Below are 25612 nucleotides of genomic sequence, written 5' to 3' on the forward strand. Positions count from 1 at the left end.
TTCCTATCTGAATTTTATTTTCTAAGTGGAAGAAAAAACTAAAAAGCGCTAATGTGTTTATAGTCTAGGTGTAAGTTAAAGCAGCAGAGCCCTTCTTTTATTTTACTATATTGTAAAAGTCACAATCCTGGGATTTTTTGCTACCTTTTGTTTTGAAAGTAAACAACAACAGAAAAAGCACATTTAATTAAATATTGGCTCCCTTCCTTTCCCTTTTAAATAATTTGCAATAAGCACCAACACAAAAGGTAACGAGTGGAGAAGTTTCAATTAATTTTTTTTTTTTCAAAAGGAGATGATTAAATGTTTCCGGCCCGGTAAAGTGTTCATTTCAGGGAGAAAGGGGGGGAAAAAAAAAAGAAGGCGGAGGGGAAAAAAAAAAAACCCACAAAGCTTTGGGAGGGGATGAAGTAGCAAGGCCTCAGCAATTCTTTCAATTCCAGTGCACACCCAATAGTGTGTCGGGAAGAATGCACACTGGTCGGGATTTGTGGGAGAATTGTCCCGCCACAAAGGAGGGAGAGTTACGCTTGTTATAGTCCAATAAGCCATGCCAGTCAAACAAGTACCCACACTAGGGACAAAAGGAAAGCAAGAGATTCTCACACAAAAGAAAACAAGTAAGCCCATCTTTTAGTTGTGCATCAGCCTCCAGGTTTTCTGCTGCACATAAATAAAAATGAAGGGAGGGGGCGGTGGGATGTAGGGGGAAATAAACAGCTTCTGGGAGGCTGAAAAATCACACCAGAGTGAATTTGGGGAGGATTTGGAAAAGAAGGCAGTTGTAATAAGCAGAGCACACTCTTTGTGTTCAAAGGTTAGGCAAAGTGAGAGGAAAGCAAAAGAAGGACAATGAGGGAGAGGTTGTTGGGGCTGGCTTGTTTTCCATGACAGAAATCAAAGTTAGAGAGAGGAAAGGTGGTAGGGGATGAGGTGACAAAGAGCCCCTGTATCCCACCTCCCTGCAAAACCTACTTGGAAGCATGAATATTCATTACTGACAAGTTACGTCTAACACTTACATGGCTGTAAACCCTGAGAGGTATACTCCAGTTAATTTAATTAAACGTTGGTGGAAGGGGATGGTGCACTTTCTATTGCAAGTGGCAGAGGCTGAAGGGGCAGTGCCATGGAATGGACGGGGCTCACCACAAACCCAACATATTTGCTCAGTTGTAGGCTCACGCCTGATCTTAACGGTTTGATCAAGGTTAGATGCTGAGATTAAAATAGACCCTAATATGTCTGCCTGCCTTTCGTCACAGCTTGCACACTTACTAGCTGCTCGGCTAGTGGTTTGGAAAAATATAGAAGTGAATAATTAAGCATTATTCCTTTACCGGCATGTTACAGAAATAATGGTATATCTAAACAAATGCCCCCCTTTCTTGACAATAAAAACAATTATAGCATAATTAGGCCTATTTCAAAGTTTTCTTAAGTAATTTGACATGCCAACCATTTACATTTCAGGTTTTTATTGGCTGAAAAGCCAGTCGTGAAACACAAACACACCTGTCAGCAATTAAAAGGGAAGAAATAGAGAACTGTTCAGGAAATAATATCTGTGCTAATTAAAACCACTAGTTAAAAGCTTCCTGTTTGTTCCTCCAGTTGCCCCAAGGAGTGACCTTCCCCCCCAACCCATTTTTTCATATGTCGCTAATACGGTTTCCCCATCTCCTGCTTATAATGCGTGTAGCTAAGGCTCATGGACAGAGACTGTAATTTTGCTTGTTAGGACAGTCAGAGAAGAGTCACATACTTATGCTTGCATTTTTGCTAATGTATTCTCACATCAAAATTGGTTCTTCATTGACTGTGGGAGAAACAGATATGTTTTTCTTCATAAACGCAAGGTGTTCCACGTATGCTTTTTGAATAGCACATCCTACACACATTTAAACGGATGCATTTCCCAACTACCTAAGCCAAGCAACACATTATATGGTATTTGCAACTGTCCTCATAACTCAGCGTCATCCATCCCTATGCCTGTGAACTTGGCCAAACAGCTTTAGTCAACAGCTACTGTGTTGTTGGTACTCACCCATCTTATTTCTTCAACATTTTCAACCTTTGGCAGCATCATGCTTGACGGAAGGGTCTTGGACTGCAGAAGCACCTCTAGATCTTCTTCTGCAAGGCCGCTGGACACGGAGTTTATCCTAACACATTTCTCGGCACGGCCCAAGTCGAACTCTTCAAGGGTTTTGACAACTGTCCGTCTTGCTTCTTTCTACGATATGCATGTATTTAAAGGCACAAGAAAAGAGAAAGAAAGCTTGATTTCTACTGACAGAAAGGTGCATAGAACAGAAAACTTGTTGAAATGACATGGGGCAAACACTAGATAGCCAGTATATTGGTGTCCCCAAAATGCCTGTCACTCCTTGACTTACACTGAAGCACTCATCACCAGCACCTTGCGATTTTACCTTCCTTATTTCTTTATAGCTAGTAATTAAAATGCTCATTTTTCATGTGTAAGTATTTCTACACCACCACTTGTAGAAAGCGTGACTTTTTGTGTCCACTATTACTGCACATACCTAACAAACACAAATCTTTATAGCCACTGCACTGTGTTGCACTGACTGTCTCCACTCACAGAAATGGTGTGTTAATAAATCTGCATAAACCAATTCATTTTTGTAATTAATCTCTATATTGCCTTTGCTAAACCAGCATGGACATCAGTAAGCACAGATGTACATACACATTGCTGATTTGCTACATTGATCTTCCTTTTCTCCATGTATCCAAAGCATATTATAGCAGTAAAGCCTGTAGTAGAGTTCACAACTTGCGTGTGAAAACAATGCCAAAATAACTTGTAGATTTTTCTTGAACCACATATAAAGCTATTTTCCTGCTGGCACAAAATAAATCTCCAAAGACAAGTGCCTTCTATGGCCGTTCGCTACCTTTGTGAATGTAAATTCACAAATCTGTTTAATAGTTGATTTACATGAAGAATACTTGTATGCTTTCCTGAAATGAAATGCGTTTCTTGGCCTGGAGAAGAAGACGGGAGGGGGAAGGAGGGTGCTGGGCTCCCTGTTCCTGCCAACTGCATTTTCAATCCCAAATTCCTTCCACTCGCCAACAGCCCCTAACAAATTCGCATTGTCAAAATGCACACTTATCAAAAGTCATTTCATTTGTGAAGAGTTTTTATGGGTCTAATAAAACTTTAAAGGTCCTGACTCACGGAGGTTCAGGAACGACTTAAACAATATGCAGTCACTGAATAGAGATGCTTTTCAAGAAAACAGGCAAACTCAAGAAGAAAAAAGAAATCATCAAAGTTAATATCCAGGCTAATACCAATCAGCGAGACAGCACATGACAGTAGATCTAAACCAGACGGATGCAAATCTCTGCCAGCGAGAGGGGCAGAGGCAGTTTCCCAATGTGGTCTGAGTTAAACAGTGTGAGGGAACAGTAGTTTACAGTTGTCAGGTCTGATCAGAACAGGGTCTCCCTGGCCAGTTTAAGACAGCTCTGCAGTGTACTGATTTACTGATCAGGCTGGGACCACCGATAATTAGGATAAGTTTAGAGAAAAGCGACCAATGGCTCTAACTGGTTTAAAGGAAGGAATAATGAAGCAGAAAGTTAATGAAATCTGAAGCAAGCAGTCTTCACCTTGGGGCTACTAGCTGTACTTCTCCGAAGGTTGGGAACATATGCCCGTTAATCGGACAGACGGGAACAAGGCGTACATGTACACATCCCTGTGCTGCGATCAAGGGGCACGTTCAGAGGTAATCTCTGGAAAATACAACCCGAAATGTTCGAACTGCTGTGAATGGGCTCTGACTGGGGCCATTAGGAAAGCCACACAAAGACGCATGCAGTTTACTACAAACACATCCAGCTGGAAGACAGCTCCGGCGCACAGCCGTCTGAAATAGTCCTTCCGAATTAGGTAAACCGAACCATATGATGCCATTACTGGGTAATACAAATCCCCTACGTTTTCCTTCTCTGACCAGGGGTAATGGGTTTCTAGGGCTGGGCTGAAAGTTTCTGGATATGAAGCAGAAGGGTAGCTTAAAAACACACTCCAAACCAATTTATGCTTTTAATTAAAGTCAGATTATCACTGTTTCAGCACACACTGATCCAATTTGCAAAAGAAAGATCTCCCTGAATTATCCACTAAGGCAGCATCCAATTCCAACTGAAGGCACATCTCTAGCAAACTTACAGCCTAATTCACAATGATTTTTTTCAGATTATAATAATGAGCAGTAGACAGTCTCATTAGCTATTTTTCTCCTCAGGCTGCAAACTCCCTTCCCCAAAAAGACAGATCATGTCTTTCTAGGTATATTTCCATACAAAACACTTATTAACAGGCTGTTGCTGTTATCAATTTACATAAACTAAATGTGCAGCCCTCTGGTACGTATCCCAAAAATAACCAACAACTTCACTGAATTTATACCAAGCAACAAACATTGGGAGGGGGTTGTTGTTTTTTTCCCATATTTTAATAGAAAATATGTTGCTATGTTAGTTAACACACCCATGCCATCTGTTGGGTTGAAAATTGATGCATTTTCTTAGAACCACTACGTTTTAGATCTGTCTGCCTAGATACTCCAGGAATGGAAACATTTCCCTTCCATGCTAAAATACTTCTAGTCACTATATTTTTCCACATCAGGATTTAATATAAGTTTGTAATTGTGGGACAAACAGAGAGGACCTAGTTGCCAAAGTCTGAGCTTGTGAGATGTTTGACTTGGTGACTACTGTTCCTACAATGGAGACAATCCCGCTGATGTTAATGGGGTATATCAGGTCCCCACCCTGGCTGCCAATAAAATGTTTCATAGGTAATAAAAAAATGTACTTAAACCTCTGACTAAATATATTAAAAACATGGAGGAGAGGGAGAGCCTTTTCTACCACATGTGCAGTGAAATGTAGATGCTATTCTTACTGCCGGATCCGCACAAAAGCTAAAATTTTAAGCTCAGTAAACTACTTCAGCATCGTAACAGTAAAGAAAAAAGTAGTCCTTGATGCAATACTGTCTTTTTATCAGTAGATGCAAGAATAAACATGTTTTCTAAACATTATATAAAGTCCCTGCCAAGAATGGTCCAACTAGCATTTTTAAAGAGCAACTAAATCAATTACCCTCTTTTTCACATAAGAACTACAACATCGAATAACACTCAGACATCAGTGAACACCTGATAAAAGAATAAACCTGATTGTTAGGTAAACGATTCTATCCCCATGTAGCCTGGGACAGTGGTATCCCCATTGGGTCCCACAGAAGCCAGGTTCTTTATCAAATGGAACAGGACAGAAACACAACAGAGAGCTTCATGGTGAACAGTGATATAAAAAATATGCTAAATTTTCAGCTCTTGATGTAAAACACACTGTAAAAAAACCCCAAATCACTGGTGAGTGTGGCTACTTCAGCATCACTTCTGTCTGAGTCTGAGAAGGACATGAGAAGATGTTCATTACCATGCGCAGCTATGCCAACTGGAGAAGATAAAGGTTTCAATGACGCAGCATCGCTGACAAACCCACCACCACCCAGACACACAGATACTGAAATTAAAGATAGGAATACGTGCGTTGCTGGCTCGATTGGCACCCATTAAACCTAATAACTAACCATCCTCATGAGTTCCTAGCTCTGAATTATCAAATCTGCAAAGAAAACAACATCCGTCCACTTTTACACTCCAGTGGAAAAGGTGGTCCCTCGCGGCAGGGCTGCGCAGTCTCGCCATCTGGAGAATAAATCGAGTGTGAAGTACAGTATAGTTTGGGACCAAGCTCCGTGGCGGCAGCCCAGCAGTTAGTTCATTAGTCCCAAACTTATGGGGATTAGTGCAGTATCAGCTCTACTGTCGGATGGGATCAGGCAGGCAGAGCGCAAGACTTGGGAAAGGGGGTGGTGGCAAAGAAGGAGCCCCTCAGCCTTATTTATAAAACTACACAGTATATGCGCGCTTAGATAGGAGCAGTAACGGTATTATCATAGTCTGCTAACAGCTGAATCAATACCTTTTCTTCTCTTCATTTCTATTCCCCCCCCCCTTTTTTTTCTATAAGTTATACATCCAGACACAGAAATTTCTGCCTAGAAACAGAAGGGATTCCAGAGAGCTGGAAGCTTAGCCACCCACTCACCCTGGACACATTGTTAATACAGCAGTAATGAAGCAAAGATGGTCAGCTTAACAGAATTTTGGGGACTGCAAACAGCAGATGGAAAAATTACATTATCTTCTTTCTTTTCAAAACTGGTGTGAAACCCCACAAACCAGTTTTCCAGCACTGTGATTTCTAGACCTGCCTGATTTTGAGGACAAAAATCTCTGTTTTGCTTTATCCTTCTCACCTACTCTTGCCCCCTATTTATTTTTCCTCAGCATTTTCAGGTCCTAATATAAAGACAGTGAGTATACTTAAAGATACGTTTAAGTATAGATTTCATCCTAGTAATGTCTATTAGCAATAATTCTTCATATGGAAATGCAAATATATGATGTGCTAAAATGGCAGGCCAGTATCTATCACGTTCACTGCCATAAGAAGTTTGCACGTTTCAAATGGCAGAGGAAAAATTAATTACTATAATCACAATCCAAGTTATTTTTTGTGACAGGTCTGACACAGTAAAAACATACAATTATGTGTTAATGTTACTTCTCTGGAGCTGTTTGTTTACAGGACCTGACATTGCTGAATCTTTTGTCACTTATATTAACGCATACCCTACGAATGCCTCTCTCAAATAAGATTCTACAAAAGCACACATATTATACAACCTCAGCATTTTTTTTTTTCCAAAACTGAGTTTCTGCAGAGGGAAAGCCTGATATTTTTTACATGCTTCGTCTCTGTCAGTGAAGTGATGTCATACAGAATGGTACTTCATTTTGTCTCAAATTCACAAACGGGACTGACAAGAGAAAAGATGAATTACATTTGTTTTTAAGGAAACAAAGAGAAGCATATTGTCGGGCAGAGTGTTTCTGAGAACAGGAGGTGCGTGGTTCATGAGACCTGCCATCTCCTTTACATGCATCAGATACTTGTGAGAATAAATCTTTGAAATGGCAAATACTTATTTCTAGTTAGCCTTGTTAGACTGTAAAGCTGCTGTAAAATATGCATACATCACAAAGCCCTCAGGAAGCTGTTATTAAATCATTTCTTCTAGTTACCTTCAAACAGATAACAGCTGAGGAGTTTTTAAAGACTTACAAAGTTTTAAAACATATTTTCTTTTAGTTCAACAGGGAACATGTCAAAACCACCATGTAATCCTAAAGGAAAGAAAGGGCAGGAAGGGGGAGGAGGAGGGAGAATACAGCCTCCATCATATATGTCAGTGTTTCTAATCTGCAGTTTAGGCAAACACATGTTTTATAGCACTGCAAGATTCTGTTTTTTCCACTACCTTTTCCTGATATTGTTGAATTCTTTATTTAATTTGGTCTGTTTAAGCCTTTTCTTTTTTTTTACACCAACCTTTTCACTTTCCTGAAAGAGAGATTCTTCATGACATAATGAGTCATCCAACTCTGTGCATCTCTTGCATCTGCTGCTTTTCTTTCTGCTCTGCTAATTGTCTTTACATGCAATACATGAACTAGCAACACTAAAATGAAGGAAACTTTGGTGGCCAGCATTATGAACTAAGCTGCAATTTAATTCTGCTGTGCTAAGGAATCTTCATTTCTTTGCCCGTTTTCCTACAAGTCTTAGCTAAGGCCTAGGAACGTATCACGGCACCTATCAACAATACTTATCCTGTATTTTTAAATGACAAGATCTCTTAAAGCTGTTTATGAATAGCTGGGAGCTGCTTGCTGTCATGTAAGCTTAGCAAGACTCTGCTTCCAAGTACTGGTGTGGCCAATGTGGATCCTGAAGATATTGGGTGAGGTCTACCCAACCTTATTATCAGAATTGGACAATTTCCAAATACGATGATCAGGTGATGGCCTGGCTTGAGATGCAGTGAATGTGGGGAAGAGAAGAAGAACCTGAGGTCCTCCCAGCTGGTAGTCCAGGACTCAGGGCTCATGAATCCCCATAAAGCTTTATGGGTGCTCAGCTACGTAAGCACAACGTTTCTGCTGAGCTGGGGTATCCAAGGATGTGTATATTAGTGCAAACTTGCCATCCTGCCAACATTGTCAGAAGTTGTGTCTGAGATACTTTGCCAACTTGCATGTGTTTCATAGAAATTTAAGTAGAGGCCAGTAGGCTTCTAGAATGAATTGGCACATAGAAATTTTCACATAATAGAACTTAGCATAAATATCTCTGTATCAAAAATTATGCAGCATGTGCGTGTGCGTGTGTATACATAAACAGAGAGATGGGCTATACCTTGGGACTATGTGTACAGAAATATTTCAAAAGGTTTTTTAATTACAGTATTATATACAACAGATTTAATAAAAGAAAATTCTGTTCATGTACGTAGGCAGCTATTCTTCCGTCTGCCAACTTTTATAAACACTTACAAAAGAGATGTAAACAACCTTTCAATTAAGACAAATTGAGCTAACACTAATTTAAGCTGGCTGCAAGATGTGGTCCCTTTACTTTTATTCCTGGCTTTCTGAGGATGCTTTTGGTTTTGTGACAGATTAGCATCACAAATGAAAATTCTTTGGAAGCATTAGCGTTAATTAGTCTTCCTGGACAGTCCGAATGAGCTGCTGCACGATGGGGTGAGACCACAAAACATTCAGCCTGATGTATCAATTAAAAATAAAAAGGCTATGTATTTCTTTCACCTGAGACATGAGCTTAACTGTATGTTATGGCTACTTTTTATTTTAAAATGTTCTAGTCAAAGGTGTATTTTCTTGGTACAATGTAATAAATTATTTTGGAAAATGTGTACTTCTAGGCATCGGCTTTTCATTTTTATAAATGCATCTTTTTTTCTAATGCAGATCACGAAATACATTGCTGTCAGTCAAAAGCACATATGTTTTAGCAAATTGTCAATTCCTGTTCAGAATGACTTCAGGTGTGGTGATTCTAAGTGAGACATGGATCACAGGCAAATGGGTACCATCAGAAGTGCTGTTTAATTACTGTTATTTAATAAATTGTTTGAAAAAAAATTTAAAGGCAAGCCAGGTAAATGTCAAACAGTGTGGAAAGTTAAAAGCAAGCTAAAGGCAAGCTAGAGCTTACCAGAAAGAAAACAACTGGCCAGAAGCTTACACCTGTTTGTACTGAAGGAGCCAGTGTCTGCCCCAAGCTGCTCAGAAGCCCTTAGGAATGAAGAAGGTATTAAGACAAATCTGGTCAGCTGTGCCATGGCTTCTTTCATCTTTCCTCTTTTCCGGAAGAAACTTTTCCCAGTCTCCTCCCCACAGTCTCAGTAGACTAAGTGTTTCAAAGGGAAAACTTGGAACAACAGTGCATGTTTTTTTGTATTGTGCAAATACTGATTAACAGCTCTTATCTTGTTTTTTCATAAAATGCTTTATCTGCATTGGTAAATTAGCAAATTAATACTTTGTAATGTGATCAAAACCCACAGAACTCCCCCAGTCCAAGTGTTTACAGGTCATGCCCACAGTAAAATCATTCTCATGCAAAAAAAAAAAGCTCTCATCTCACCCTTCTCAACTTACATTTTAAATTTAAGCGGTGTTGCCTTGTAGATGCATGTGCCTCGGTGCAATGGGTTTAGCCCAGAATTTATAACACTAGCTGGTCACTCAGGTGTCAGATGCTGAGCAAGGCACTCTCAGGAGGTCCACCCACCAGGTGGGTTCTTGCACTGTCTAGAGAAGAACTTAAACCTTCTCGCATCTCACCGGCAGGTTTTTAAAGCAGATTATCTCATACTGTTCTGTGCTCACTTCTGAGGTCACGTCATTTGCCTCAGTTTCTGTTTAGGAACCTTCTAAGAAAACCCATACCATCAGACAGCTTAGTTCCCAGCTTCAACTGAAGATCTCAGGCCCCACCTGCCCACAAGGCACAACTGCTTACTTACATCCTTTGGGGGAGTGAATCATCTATTTCCTCCAAACCAAAACAAAGGCATGGTTTTAGAGCTGGATCTCTCTAGGCATCATGCTCAAAGGGCAGGACTGCACCAAGTTCAGCTGCCTCCATCCTGCTCAGTCCTGTGACGCTGCTCCAGCAAGTCCTGTGTACCTTCAAACACTCAGAGGTGGCATCTTGTCACGCCCCAGGCCACGCAACACATATCCTCAGCTAAAGGATAAATTCCCCCATGTTGATACGGCATGCTGCTTGTATTATTTCAGCTGCTGGAGCTGAAGAAAAACCACACAGAAGACCAATCATACTGTAGGTCCACCAAGGCCCCACACTGTGTCATGGGGAGACCCAGACCACATGCTACATACCCGTCACTGCAGTCAGTCTGTCCTAGAGGTTTCCTCTGTGAAATGTAGACATGAGCCCCTCTGCCTCACTAGGTGAGGGCACCAAGGCTGTCTCCTTGGATCAGAAGCATTTAGCACTGTAGAAGTGGCCTATAATTGCAGTAATTACTTCCATAGGAGAATAATGTTAGGAGAGCATGAATGTAATTTTCAATGTTTTTAAGTGAAGAGGCTTGAAAGAAGTAGATGCCGGGAGCACTGAATAGATAGCTCTCCACAGGGATGTTCAACACAGGAAACTTTGATCTAACAAACTTTGCACTCAATTGACATAACTCTTGCCTTCCTGCCAAGCAAACTTGTTTTATACATGTATTCCTCAGCCAGTGTTTACCTTAACAAAGACCCACACCACTATTTTCTGGATTTTGCCAGAAATTCTTCTTCTTTCTCTACTGTAAGTGCTTCCTTCTGATAGAGATTCCACTTTCTATGCCTGGGGAGAGTTGTAGAACCCAAACATCCCGCTACACTCCAAATGCAGGTTTTAGCACCTCCTGTAGGCAACATTTCCTCGGATGCGATGAGGTGAAGCCCATTACAGTGAGCTGTTCCTTCTTGGCAGAAGCCCTGAAGAATGGGCAGCAGTACAAAAGCAACTGCACCCTCTTCCTTCCACCCCCACCCCCCTGAAGTGAGAGAGAGAAAACAGCACCAGAATGCCATGTCCTGCATGTCGGCAGTGATTAGCTGAGGCAGAGACGGAGCCTTCGTGCAAAATAAGATCAACTCTATGACTCATGTACTCATGGCAAGAACCTTTTAGAAATTACATCACATGTTTTCTGTGGTCTAAACCAAATCTGACAATATGACTTTTTCCCTGCCTGGACCTATGATCAGTGTTAATAGATGTGAGATTTTTTTCTCCAGTTTGAAAGTGCAACCCGAAGAGGTGGTGATTTTCTAGGTCAAATCTCCCCTCTGCCAATCCCATAGCTGTGGTATAGTATTTGTACATCACTGATAGATGTATTGTACTGGTACAATATAACACATCTTTATATACATGAAGAGAAAAAAAATCTTAATTATCGGTGTTTTTCAAATCTCTATTAAGTTCCTAATTTACATATACCTGACCGCAGTGAAACAAATTACTGAAACTTCTGACATTTCTTTCCCTAAGCTTTTCTCCAGTTTAATTTTTTTTCCAATGAAATAAATTATTTTTAAATGCTAGGCTGACTGAGAAAGTGCTCCTTAGTGGGCTGCTGGAATACTTGCAAAGTTTAAAGTAAGGTTGGTGCTTATTCCCTAATAAAAGGCTAATATAAATCAATGTACATTTATTTCAAGACCAAAGCAGTTCCAACTTTCTTCTGTTTATTTGTACTCCATACCCCACTTTTTCCCCATGCAAGCATTTCCAATGCAACTATTTGTAGAGCCAAGATGCAAACTGGATCACTGAAGCAATCACATTAGAAAAATGCAGGTTTGTTTTATTTCTTTGTGGAAGAGCAGATTTAAGAAAGAAAGAAAGAAAGAAAGAAAGAAAGAAAGAAAGAAAGAAAGAAAAAGAAAGAAAGAAAGAAAGAGTCCATTTAATCAGTCCCATTTACAGTAAGGCCATAAAAACAACTGCATCACTGCAAGCAAGGGGCTTGCAAAAGATGAAAATAAGCAGCTGGGAAGGGCATCATGGAAAGAGGAACTTCTTGAGCTGTTTCTGTTTTTTACACCACAGCCAATCATAGAATCATAAAATCATAAAATAGTTTTGCTTGGAAGGGACCTTAAAGATCATTTAGTTCCAACCACCCTGCCATGAGGAGGGACATCCCACTGGATCAGGCTGCCCAAGGCCCATCCAACCTGACCTTGAACACCTCCAGGGATGGGGCAGCCACAATTTCCCTGTGCAACCTGTGCCAGTGCCTCACGACTCTCATGGTGAAGAAATTCTTCCTTATGCCTAGTCTAAATATGCCCCTCTCCAGTTTATACCCATTGCTCCTCGTCCTATCACTACTAGCCTTTGTAAACAGTCCCTCCCCAGCTTTCTTGCAGGCCCCCTTCAGGTACTGAAAGGTTGCTACCGGATCTCCTCGGAGCCTTCTCTTCTCCAGGCTGAACAACCCCAGTCAGCTAAACATCCGTCATTTCACTTTTTTTGTGCTAATGAGGAGAGTAGCAGGTAGGATTCTAGCACATGCCTGCATCCCATAACAACCATCACTATAAGCCCCCATTCTTACAGCCATACGTATTTACCCATAACATTACCTCGGCATAACTGAGCGGGTCGCCTAGAAGCCTGGCACCTTGTTATATCATTGATTACGTGACCGACACAACTTTTGCCTTTATTTAGGTTACTCCCTTCATGCCAGGCCTGAATATGCGGACTCTTTCACCTCTGTTTCCATCATCTACTCTTAGAACTGTCCAAGTCCAAATCTGACATGGATTTTATCCACTTCAAGCAATTTGTCAGGCTTAGAGCTCAAATTCTTTATGTCTGGCTTATTGGGTATTTTCTCTCACTTTTTCAACAATGACTCTGCCAAATGCAATGTCAATAAAAGACTATTAAGATGAGTTAAGCTTTGGACCACTTCTTAATATATATAATAAATGCTACGGGCAGCTTGGACCAATTTAACTACTTTGGAATTAGTTGACACCAATAACATTAAGTTGATGCAAAGCTTTGGCATGCATCTGTTCACTAAAATGCTGCTAGCAGTATAATTTATTTTCCTGTGTGAATGAACTTCATGGACAATCAGGATTTTACAGCACTATAATTGCATTCACACAGTACTGCTGCTTGGTTTTTATTATATTAATATTAAAACAAGAGTGATAAAATTCAGTATTTACAAGTTTGACACCCATTAAATTGCCATTTTTGCTCATATTTTTTTTCTTCACATTTTTGCCCAACTTGCTTTACTGTTGTGTAACTGTCTGGACTAAACATGCATAACATTTAGCAATTTTTTTGTTCCTTTGACTTGATATGAATCTCCTTCTTGATCTGAATGAAGGACTACCAAATGACATCATGAAAACACAACCTAATTAACTAATAAGTGCTTTTTAAGGGAAACTCTTCTGCTTTACTTGCTAAACCTGTTTATACTTTGTGATTGCGCCAGTAATTATGCGTTTTGTATTGAGACCAGACAGAAGTTTTTTCCCTCAAAGTGCTCAGAGACATATTCTCCAGCTGGAATCTCCACTCCCATCACCTGCACCAGGTGCAGGTTAACATTGGTGGGATTCTGGTGATGCTCCCTTCCCTTTTCTTGGCAGTGTCTGCTCCCTCCACTGCCAGCTTGACACCAAGCATCATCTCTGTCTGGCAGCCACCTTTACAGCCTCTGGAAGTTCCCTGGCTCCATTTGCTCATTCCAGCTGAGCACCAAGGCATCGTCCCTGCTGACGTGTTTGCGGCGCTTGTGGTGGTGTGTGGTTATCCTTCTGGACACAGTAGGGTGTTCATGTCCTTTGCTAATTAATGTGTCTTTGCTTTTGCTTGAGATGTGGCTGTGGTTAGTACAGTCCAAGGTGGGCCACACGCCAATAGTCATGGCTTTGCTTTACATCTACAGAACTTCACTTGTTTTCTGAGGGCAAAATACACAGTGACATCAGTTTGGCTTTACCTGCCAGTGAGTTCCCTACTCATTTCTCTCCCTGCTCTTTCATTTGGCATACAATTATCCATAAATTTCCTAGGAAGTCTCCTCTTTACAGGCAGTAGGTTTCTGCAGCAGGAAGAAGTCTGTTTCCCTCTTGAGCCCGCAGGACTACTCCAGCGCCTGATGTTTCCGTACCAGGTACAACAGCACCAGAAAGCCATAGTAAAGTGTATATCTTATCAAAGTGTATCTTTTTTTCTGGTTCCTCATTTGATTTATCACCTTCCCTGATGGGCTTCAGATAGAGTCACAGTATCACTGGATGGCTGAAGTTCGAAGAGACCTCTGGAGGTCACCTTGTCCAACCCCCTTGCTCATGGAGGACCACCCAGAGCCGGTTGCCAGGGCTGTGTCCAAATAGTTTTTGAATACCTCCAAAGATGGAGACTCCAGAACCTCCATGGGTAACCCATGCAGTGCTCAGTCACTCTCACAGTAAAAAAGTGTCTCCTGATAATCAGACAGAACCTCCTGCGTTTCAGTTTGTGTCCATCGCTGTTGTTCCTGCCACTGGGCAACACTGAGAAAGGCCTGACTCCTCCTTACAGCCTCACTCCAGGTATTCATATACATTGGTGAGAGCCTCCCCTGAGCCTTCTCTTCTCCAGGCTGAGCAGTTGCAGCTCTCTCAACCTTTCTGCATAAGAGAGATGATCCATTCCCTTCAACATCTCTGCAGCCCCTCACTGAACTCTCTCCACTGTTTCCATGGCTCTCTTGTACTGAGATGTCAGGCATTCTCTTCCAAATGATTTAGAAAGCTTAGAAGTCCTTTCTGCTATTTGCCAGAAGTCTTTGAGTGTATTAAAATTGTCTACATATTTTTGGAAAATGTTAAGGTCCATTTTAAAACAACTACTGGCGCTCAGCATTCCAGTTTACTTATTATTTTCTAAAAAATTCTTATGTCCCTTTATGCTCTCAGCATCACCTTTTCCAGTAAAATTTTCATTTCCAATGGAGTGATTTGATCTTTGCTTTAAGATAATTTTTCATCTGTTGCGTATTTGGCTTTATTTCTTCTTGACCAGGTTTCACAGCTTCAGATTCTGTGTTGGCAGTTTCTTGGCCAGTTTTCCTTTCCTGTTGACCAGATATAATCTCTGCCAGTACGGAAGCTAAGTCCTCTATTGCTGGCCAACCAAGAATCAACTGTGCTGAGTCTTACTAATATAAAACTACACTAAACACAAATGTACACCTCTTGGGAATTATCACCCACCCTAACATAAACTTTGCCACATTTTATGAATGCTGAGAAATATTAATTAATTCTTCTAGCCCACTTACATGCATGTTTGTAAATAGACGGCTGTCAGGATAATTAAAATAGCTAGATAAGAGTATCGAAATGGCTTCAGTCTAACAGCTATATGAATATACACATTTATGAACACTGCATCTGCCTGTGTGTCTCAGGACAAGTCTCTGTTTGACTCCATACACATGTGGACCTACTTTCTGGCTATTCTAGTTTCACATCTATATTGCTGAATTGCTGTAGAGCCACAGGCAGGTTGAACCCCATTGTCCTCCAGACCGTTCAGGCTTAGCACAAATGCACGATCTAGCGACAGTGCTTTCACTTAGCCAATTCTGTGTGCCCAAAAGTTCAGCTCAGCTTTTTCATCCTGAACAATGGGGAAGCAAGGGGGATAACCTAATATTTTATCCTCTGTTTTGGCTACGGCGCCTTTGTCCATCAGCAGTCGGCAGCACTAAAGGCAAACCTCTTGCATGTAATAGCTCTTAAAAAGGCTTCCTCTCATAGACAAGGCAATGATGAGTTATAGTTGGCGTTTGCTCTTATCCTCATCTGTTTTTTAAATTAAGATGCCTCTTCTATTGTCTATATAAATCATCCTGTTCCTTCCCTCTGTGGCTTCCCACACCATGGCACACTCTCCAGGCTGAGTACAGGACAAAATTCAGAAAATGTGTTCTTCTGCTGTGCTGCCTCCCAAGGATCGCCTCCTCACTTCCAGCTTCGCTCATACTTTTTTAACTGCTCCTAGTCAAACAAGTTATTGAAATGTTTTTGTTTGTTTTTTGCTGTTTCCCTCCCTCGCCTTCAGTAGATGTTTGTAAAGCATTTAACACTACACCAGGCGGGTTAATTTACTGCACTGGTAAAACAGGCTATTTGGAGTGTCTTGCAACACTGACATGTTTTCAGCTTGAAAATCAGATGTCTCCATCCCAAAGGAAAGAATTCTTGCCAAAGCTTTGTTTATATCGATGCCAGGTGCAATCTGGCCCAACAGTGGTAATGACATACGAACACTAAACAGTTTGTAAAAAGCGTGCTTCAAAATGAAATCTGAATCCTGTATATAAAGACCCAGGTAAGAGTCTTACCAGGAATTTGCCTGATGTAGGAAAGTATTTCTTTGTAGAAACATTAATTTGGCTTCTGGGCTCCCTTTAGTATTATTAGTGGCTTCTGATTTCAATTTTTTCATTACAGATTGTTTTTCTTTTGCTTTTGGTAGATTTTTCAAATCCACAGGCTTATTGTGTAGAAATATTTAACAAAAATGACTGTAATTACTGTATTTAATACTTTACTTTGTATATGGCTCTTGCACGTATGATTAACAAAAGAAACCTTTCCTCTTTTTGACTCTGTAGAGAGCAACCCCGATTTGGTGAAAATTACAAATCCTGAGATGCAATGCTTACTGCAGCACCACTTGAAAGGAAATTGCCACAATTGAATTGCATCTTCTTCTTTTTAGACAAATTCAAAATAGGCTTTCGACCTTTGAGGAGATTTTTTTGGTTACTGCTGGCGACGCAGATGGAAAAAAAATGTTAAACCTGCATAAGCATCCTGACCTTTAGATTAAGCAACTCCCTGCCCATAATGTGAAAGCATCAGAAATCCTGGTGGGCTGCAACTTGCGTATGCTTGTCTGAGCTCCATGATGGTCACATCCTCAGCATAGCTTTGCAAACTCGCAGTCAGATAAAAGTGTGGAAAACAACAGTGAGTTGACACACTGAGAGGGTTTTAAAAATTGTCTCGGATTTTTTCTTCAAACCTGTAATAAATTGGCACTCCCACAAAATCAACAGCTGTTTACAGGAAGATCTGGCTCTTAAAAAGCAATGACATTTCTGTAGGGATCAGATTCTTATCTCTTCGGAGGGGCAGCATTAAAACCAAACCCCTACCGCTGCTGTTGAGTACTGCAGTAACGTACTGCAGTAAGGAAGGTGCTCAGTGTGATCCACATATCACATAGGCATAGAGCAAATCATTTGCCCATAGAGTAAACCAAACAAAAGCTGAGAGAACAACAGCAATAAAAGGCTGTTTGACAAAAAGCTATTCAGGCGCTCAACCTATTACCTCACCGCATACCTCAAGAGTGACCCAGTGACTTTGGGTTTTGTCTTGTGGGGAAATCACAGGGAAATTTTCAGGATGCCTTTCCCATTTGTTCGAGGTAGAATCATGAGATCAATATGCCTTTAAAACAAGAGATAAACCACTTAATAGATTAGCTCAAACTTCAGAAATCATGATTCTTGAATCAGTGCCTCAGCAGAAAAGGAAAGACTCGGATTTGCAGATGGCAAGTTGCTTGCTGCAATCTGAAAGGGTCTATACTATAATGGCAAAAAATATGACTATATACACTATCTTCCTCTGTCCATCTGCCACAGTTATAGTCTAGTGTGGGGGTGATTTGTTTTAAATTTGGACTGTTTGCAGGCTGATTTCTCATTTATGCAATCATTAGGTTTGTCACAAAAAGAGTAAATAGATTTTTTTTAAAAAAAAAAAATCCCACAAATGCTGCCTTGGTGCTGTGTGACTTAAACAGTGAAATCATTGCAATAGTCTCCCCCTGAAGAAATCTACGTACATCTGCTGTTGGTCTGCATGGTATCTCATCCAGTCACTGTGTATGTACATCCATACATGGAGGGTTTGGGAATCTTTATGATGCTTGTATGTATTTTCAGAAAGGGAAAATGCAGAATAATGGTAATGACCAGACAAACTGAGAATAAAAGAAGGGAAATACATTAATAATAGAAAATGAGTAACACAAATGGATATTTAATTTATCAGTTTTTAAAGGTCATATGAAGAATCATCTTCTTTTACTCACTTATTATTCACCTTCATCCAGGGAAATTATACGTGAGCTTTCCACGGTTTCCCCCACACTCATTTTGCCAGAATAAATGTCAGCGGACAGAGGTATGCATTCATCGAGACACAGAGACACCGAAAAGCTGTCAGGAACCATGACTGCAAACATCAAATCATTCAGCTTTCCCCTTGCTCAAAACTTGACAAGAACAAGACATATAGATGGAATTAAAAAAAAAAAAATTATTATTTTTCCTTTTCCAGAGGGACTGGATTTGCCTGGAAGTGGCTTTTGTGCCTTCTGCCATCAGACCCTCATCCTTGCAGGGACCACTTGGTGAGCCTGTCTCCTGGAGTGATGGTCCTCGTGGATAAATCCTCCCGACCCAGACTGGTCCCCTGCACTATTCTCATGCCTTTGGGCTCCCAGTAGCACCAATGCACCAAGGTCCCCACTGCTCTGCAGAGTCACCCCCCAAGAAGGCAAGTGGGTGGCTGCAGGGAATGGGCGCAGCTGGCCAAAGCTGTCAGCTCTGCCAGGCTGATGGCAAAGGAATTGCAGCAAATAATGGGAGTTTGCTCTTTAACATGTAACATTTTCAAAATTGCCTGTGATGTTATAGGATTAATACAGTGCTTTCAGGGGTTGTAGGTCATTAGCTCAGGGGCTCTGAAAAATTAGTATCCGAAGGCCGACTTTTAAAGGGTTCACTTCAAAAAGCTTATTCTGTGAAAATGACAAAATATCCAACGAAAATTATTAAAGAATGTTGATTCCCCTCTCTTTTGCCCTGCAGGAATGCCAGTGCTCAAGCTGGAAACTCAGGTCCATCAAGAGGGTAAAAAGTTTGGATCTGTGTCTTGCACAAGTTGGAAGAAAATGAGGCAGCTGCCAATAAGGTTCCATTCTGCTTTGAGTCCCATGGCAACTCCATTAATGAAGAGGAAAGACAAGCTTCCCTGATTGCTTGGCAGCACCTTGTAAGGTGTACACCTGGATATACGACATCTTCCTAGCCTAAACACTAGTTCCCCTTATATATTTTTGATTTTTTTCTTCTTTCTTTCTTTAAAATTTCAAAGGAACTTTGATTTTGATATAGCTAGCATTAAATATTTGCCCTCCATTGAGATGTTACTGGTATAATACAGCATGCATGTTATCTAAAGTCAATGAAAACAGCATAAAAGAGCATTGAAGAGAATTTTTTGCCGTGGATCTGAAAATACATAAACGTTAATGTATTTCTTTAACTGAAGAAGACGAATAGGCAGGAGATATTTTGTTACGTGGTTCTGAAATTAAGATCTTTGTCTAAGGCTTATGTTAAAAAAATAAATGGGTTTTAAGCTATGTAAGATTTAAACTACCTAGCATCTGTCACTTATTCCGTATCAAGTTGGTACAGACTGCAGCGATTCTGATAAGGAGGCTTTTTACACTCACTTCCCCTACTAGTAGTAACCCAAGACGCGGAGGGGGGTGAAGAACAAGGGTCATATTTATAATCTAGAATGCTGAAAAATGTATCTCTTCAAGTTTTCAGCTGAACTGAGATATTTATCTTAACAAGATCTAATTAGACCTAATTTCCATAGCATATCAATTATTTTCCTCATTAGAGTAGCTAATGCCATGTTCAGATATCATGGCAATCAAGCTTGCGATTTCTGGAAAAAATGGTTAGAAGGCTTAGTATTAAGTGTGTTTCCAACTGTGAAATTTATCCTTCCGAGCAATGCCTCCCAGTTTACTCACTTTGTTCCAGGATTCTCCGCAGCATATGGCCACTGGAATCCATTAAATAACAAGAAGTAAGACAAAGTCAGCGATGAGTCAAAAATAGCTGCACTAGTGAATCGCCTTTCAAAATCCTGTCTCTAACAAGAAAAATAATGAAGAATAAGACATGCAATTAGAAGAAATTAAGGTCAATTTTCAAGCCGGGTTGCCTACGTGGTGGTTTCGAAACCCGTGTTAGGCACCTCAAATAAAAGCAGTCTGATTGAACACCTGCAGCTCTTGGCAAGGTACTTGCGAATGTAAGGCAGCCAGGCAATTCTCGTACACAAAGTCTCTACCTCTTGGTTTTATTTTCCTCCTTACCTAAAAGTCTTAAAACTCCAGGTCCTAATAGCTAGGTTTGCCATGTTCCTTTCTCCTCCTAAGGAAGATATCCAGTGTTTCCAGTGCGTGGCCGTATGTGTGCCGTATACTTGTTGGACAAGTCCCATTTGCTCAGCAGGAGAGTGAAGGCACTTATTTTAGTACAGGAGCTTGTCATAATATATTTGGATTCTTTACATCCAGCCTGAGTCATCTCAAAGTTAAGTGTCTGCTCTAAGGGTTTTTTCTAGAGGTTTTTTACAACCAGTAGGGAGAGGTCAGTATATATGGAAGGAGATTTATCTTCTCCTAGACTAGCTGCCTAACGCTTAGAGATAGTTTGTTCTTTGGAGGCACCCAGCCCCCTCGGCTGAATTCGCAAGCAGCCTTGGCAGCTAGTTGAGGTGAAGCACCTTTCTCCTAGAGAGCTACAACACGCAGGATCACCCGAGTGTTTTCATGGCTGGTGGCCGCTAGCCCAGGTGAGGCACACAGCATTTTGCTAGTATGAAAGGTCTAACTATAGACTTTGCCGCTGTAAGAACATTGGAGGGTGTTCAGGATGAGCCATGTATGGTCACACTGACACGCTGCAAGGCTGAGAGCAGCTTTTGTCCACAGCTACACCTTAATCAAACATATTTATTTCCTCTCATTTAAAAAACACCCAGTGCTTTGAATGGGTGCTCCTCAAATGGATGTCTCAAATAGGAAACATGCAAGTTTCTGAATAAAGCAAATTCTTTATTTGATGCATTTTGAAACTTTGCATGTATTATTATTTGGTTACTTTTGTATCCAACTCCCTTCATTTGCAAGTAAAAAAGATGCTTCATATGGCCATCCAGATAGTATATTCAAACAAAATATCCCAGGAAATAAACAACTATGCTCTTCTACACCTGTGTTATGAACAACAAAAAGTTTTCTAGAGTCCACAGACTGTAAGTACTGTGTCTATCCCTTTATACTTAAGCATATCTACGGATTTAATGGGCATATTCAGGTATAACACAGATCGGAATCTGGCCACATAACTCCTAATTGATTTAAAATTATATGGATGGTAATAGTGCCAGAAAACAATTTAGTTTGCTCTCTTTCATACTGAGCTGAAGTTGTTTGGTTATCTTAAAAGAAATAAAACTGATAATTGTCACTACAGTAAGTAAATATGTCTGAATACACGCAGAAAGCAGATCTATTGGGTAAGAAGGTTACAGAATCTCATTTTGTGGTCCATCTGCTCCCTCTTTGCTTCCCAAGCCAACAGACACTAATCTGGGATGAAGAAATTGACAGGACATGGGGGAGGAGTAGACCGTCACGATTCCAACTCGTTTCAGCTTTTTGAGATATATATACACATATATATATATATATTCATGCCATTGTGATATAATTGAATGAAAATAATGCAGCGGAGTCACGAGGACAATTCAAACAGTTATGTATTACAGCAGTGGTTTACTGTTTAAGACTTTCTTGCAATTTCAGTGCAATTTATACATTTTACCTCTAAGCCCCAAATGCTCAAAATTAATGTTTAAGGGTAAAAAAGTGCATTACTGAGAAAAATTGTTAAGCAGATAATAAGCTGAAACTAACAGTAAAATAATCAGAACAAGCTTAAGAAAATTATCCAGGGTCCTCCTGTTGGAATTTTATTTTTTTGTTTTAATTTGTATCTGGGCTGATGGTCTTGAAGAAAAAGTGAACTCATCCCAGTAAAAATATTCTAGCAACCCTAACACGAAAAAAGAAATTAAAAGCAGTTCAAGCGGATGAGAACTAAATATGGAGAAGCTGAGGATAAAACCGTAATTCAAAGCCATGGGCCGTCAGTGAGAAAGACAAAGCAGAAGGGGCAGTGTGGCTAACCAAGGAGAGCAAATGAGAACGGGATGTGCTGTGTGACAGTAAGTAAAAAAAATCAGCCAATGGAGCTGAATTGTGTCACCTCCATCTCCGTGCAGCTCGGCAACAGAAGTACTGCCAGTCTTTAGTTATTTTTAATTCCGGGCACTTTGTCATCAGAAAAAACATAATAAATAGAAATATGTTTGTACAGAAGCAAGAAGGAGCAAGGTAAAACAGAGAGAAGAAAAGAGATAAAAATGTATTGTTTGGCTTAACTGTGATTAAGACACAAGACACGTACTAATAATTTAGGCACGTTAACACTCTACTGAAAGTGGTAAGTTGTTGAATGCAGTAAAAGAGAAGTGTCACCAGCATTTGGGATAAATACCATGAGGAAGTTAAAAAAAAATCAAGCCATTGTCAGTGGGGAAGTGTGTCTCATAGTTAAAGCACCTAATCCAAGATTTTAAAATAACTTTGACCACATAATGAGAAGCACTGACACAGTGTAATGTCCTTCTGCCAGGTGAAGGCTGTTCATACTTTCTGGAAGAGTAACTTTAGCCCAGATCAGAAGTGTGCATAAAAATGACTGGGCTTCCTTCAAGTAGCCATGGACTTTTCATGTGACCCTTCTCACCCTCTTTCTACACCCAGTCCTCCAAGATATGGATCCTGGTTTTGCCTTGGACGTAGTTCTCCCTTTTGTGCAGGTCCATGAAGATTCATGAGGAAGTTGGCATAACTTTGACACTTTGTTGCTCACTGAAAAACACCTGAACTGGCTCAACTGCTCCCAAAATACCACAGCTGAAGTCAGCCATGCCAAACAGCAGCACTATGCTGCCGATCCCCAGTGTTGGGGCTGAGCTGGTGGCCCCATATGAACATGATGGAGACTGTGTGCTGACAGTGGTATTCCCAGGGAACACCAGCATTTGGTCAGGGCACTGAATGCACTTGGGTTGTGAAGGCAGCAGCCATGCAGAGGCAACTATTGGGAGCTCAGGACATCACCATGCACATGCCATATGGATGCTTTGGAACACTGAAGCAGTAGACAGTCAAAGCAAAGCTCTGAGCTAAGCCTAAAAGATGGTCAAAGGTGATGACAGATATTCAAGTTCGGCACTACAATGAGCTTGCCAGCATCCAGACAACGACACAGACACAACTGCAAATGCAACAAGAAATTCCCTGGAGAAGCACTCATCCTTTGACTGAGGACATCTCAGTTCTTTCCAGAAGAGGTTAAGGACGATACTATAGATTGAGAAGAGAAGACTGGAGGGAACCTCCCAAGATGCTCAGAAATCAGTCTGACTTCCATATCCCTCCATGTTGAAGCAGTGTCTGGAGGCCCTTTGTATCACAGTTTTTCCTGGGCATGTAGAGGAGTACTGAGCAGAAAGGTAACTTTTTGCAGGTCTGTTGTCTCTTACATACATACATACACACACCTACATAGCTGTCTCAGTCTTGCAGACTCCCAAAGCGCCCTGGCCTTGGCAAAGGTTTAAAGTTTCCTTGCTAAACTCTGGCTCCTTGATGGGCCTTTCTCCTTTTGGGTTTGCCCTCCCCCTATGTCATGAATCACATGGTATTGCTTTTGAGAGAACCAAGAATTTCATACAGCAAAGCCCAAACGTAATTATAGATGATCCTCTGAACCTCAACTAATGCATCAGGATTTGTAAAAATCAAATCTAAACTTGAGATAACAAAAGGCGTTCCCAGCACAGCAAGCTTTTCCAGAGAAACCTGCACAGATCTCTGCTTTTATGGGTTCATGCACTATAGGCACAGTATGCAATAACAGAAGAAGGGTATGCTTGGCACGAGTGAAGATGCACGTGTGTCAGCCTAGAAGAGCATGGATCCAAGTCATATCCTCTGATTTGTGTGGTGCCTTCAAACAGCCAGAGCAATTGCCAAAATGTAAATCTAAGCTCCCTTTCCTCACCCTCCTGTACTTTGGAAGATGGTCTCAATCCATTTATCTTCCACTGAAGCTGTCAAAAATTTTCTGCTCCCAGAAGTACGAAGAAAGAAACTTCCCCCTTCTACCTACACTGGATCAGGGATCTCTGGAACAAGAGGCAGTGTTGTTGTGTTTAATAGTCCTTGATTGGATTCTTCCATGAATACGATCTGTTGCTTTTTGGACTGATGTTCATTTTCACACTACCAAGGGAGAAAAGAGCCTAACTACACATTGTGTGAAACAGAGCTGCTTTTCGATTTGCTTGGAACGTGCCACTTGATAATTTTCCTTGTTTGAAGTATCTTGGCATCTGCAGCCAAAGCCAGACAACTCAAGGACACAGCTGGTCCTACAGGCTCTAGAGAAAGCCTGGGAACAAAACCAGGGCTGCAGTGGTGAGAGAAGACTCAACAGAGTGACTGTGCAAAATCAGACTTGGCAGAGAAAGCCACCATAAGCATGGAGCACAGCCAGGGTTCAGTGGATGCCTCAGTGGAAAACATAAGGGCCTTTGTCCAGGACATAATTTCAGAGGTCAGCTAATGAATAATACAAGAACAACACTCTCCTTCTCAAAATCCCATGTCCAGCCTTAAGATCCCACCTCATGTTGCAACTGGAAAACCAAATGCAAGCAAACACCGCTTTGACAACCTATGTGTCCGTCACTTCTAGGAAGAGAAGGTTGAGAGCTTTGCTGGCTTTCACTGTGCAGCCTGGAATGTTTGGTAGCGCAGCAGATAAAGTTAAGTAATCATCAGCTTCCAGGTCACCATGGCAGTGGTTTTGTTCCCCCTTTGAAAGGGGGTTCATCAGCTATCAATGTGGTCCTTATCATCCTGGAGCTTTTGGTCCACAGCTGAGCCCTCACTGTGCTGCTGCTGGACCTCGTGTTCTCACCCCTCCTGTGGGACAGACACTAGAGTGCTCTGTAAGCCCAGCTCCATCTGAAGCCGCTCCCTGTGTATGGTATGCGTGTCACAGCAGATGGTACTTGAAGCTGGGGACTCTGAGAACAGCCTCAGTACTACTTTAGGATCTGTGCCGCCCCTCGGCGCATGCATCTGTGGCTGTGAGCTTCTGAAAAGCAAACGGCATTTGAAAAAGGCAGGTTCTCTGGTAGGTTATCTGACGTGGTGGACAGGGTCTGACACTGCAAGGGGGGTGGGCAAGCCACATGCAATAGGGCAGGGGATGCTGTGCACCAGACCTGTGTCCCATGCTGTCCAAAACACTGTCCCACGTGCCCTGCCCTGCTCGGCGGGGATGCCTCATCCAAAGCCACATTCGTTGACTCAGTAGAGCACTAGATCCTGCAGCACCGGCCTGGGACTGATTGGCTTGGGAAGGAGTTGGCTACAGAGTGGTGAAGGAATGAAACCTCTGTCATTTGCTGCTTTCTGATTCACTGCAAATTCCTTTCTAGGGAAGGGAAAAAAAATCACGTCTTGCACT

General features: G+C 41.2%; 1 protein-coding gene across 1 annotated transcript in view; it reads right to left on the reverse strand.

Moving 5' to 3' along the window:
- CLYBL (citramalyl-CoA lyase) overlaps window positions 1-25612 on the reverse strand; it is a 178721-nt gene that overhangs the window by 26191 nt on the left and 126918 nt on the right. The window contains exon 3 of the mRNA XM_054088010.1: window positions 2051-2239. Within this exon, the coding sequence (XP_053943985.1) occupies window positions 2051-2239 (189 nt within the window). The remainder of the gene's footprint in view (window positions 1-2050; window positions 2240-25612) is intronic.

The sequence above is a fragment of the Cuculus canorus genome, chromosome 1 (genome assembly GCF_017976375.1).
Source record: "Cuculus canorus isolate bCucCan1 chromosome 1, bCucCan1.pri, whole genome shotgun sequence".
NCBI lineage: Eukaryota > Metazoa > Chordata > Aves > Cuculiformes > Cuculidae > Cuculus > Cuculus canorus.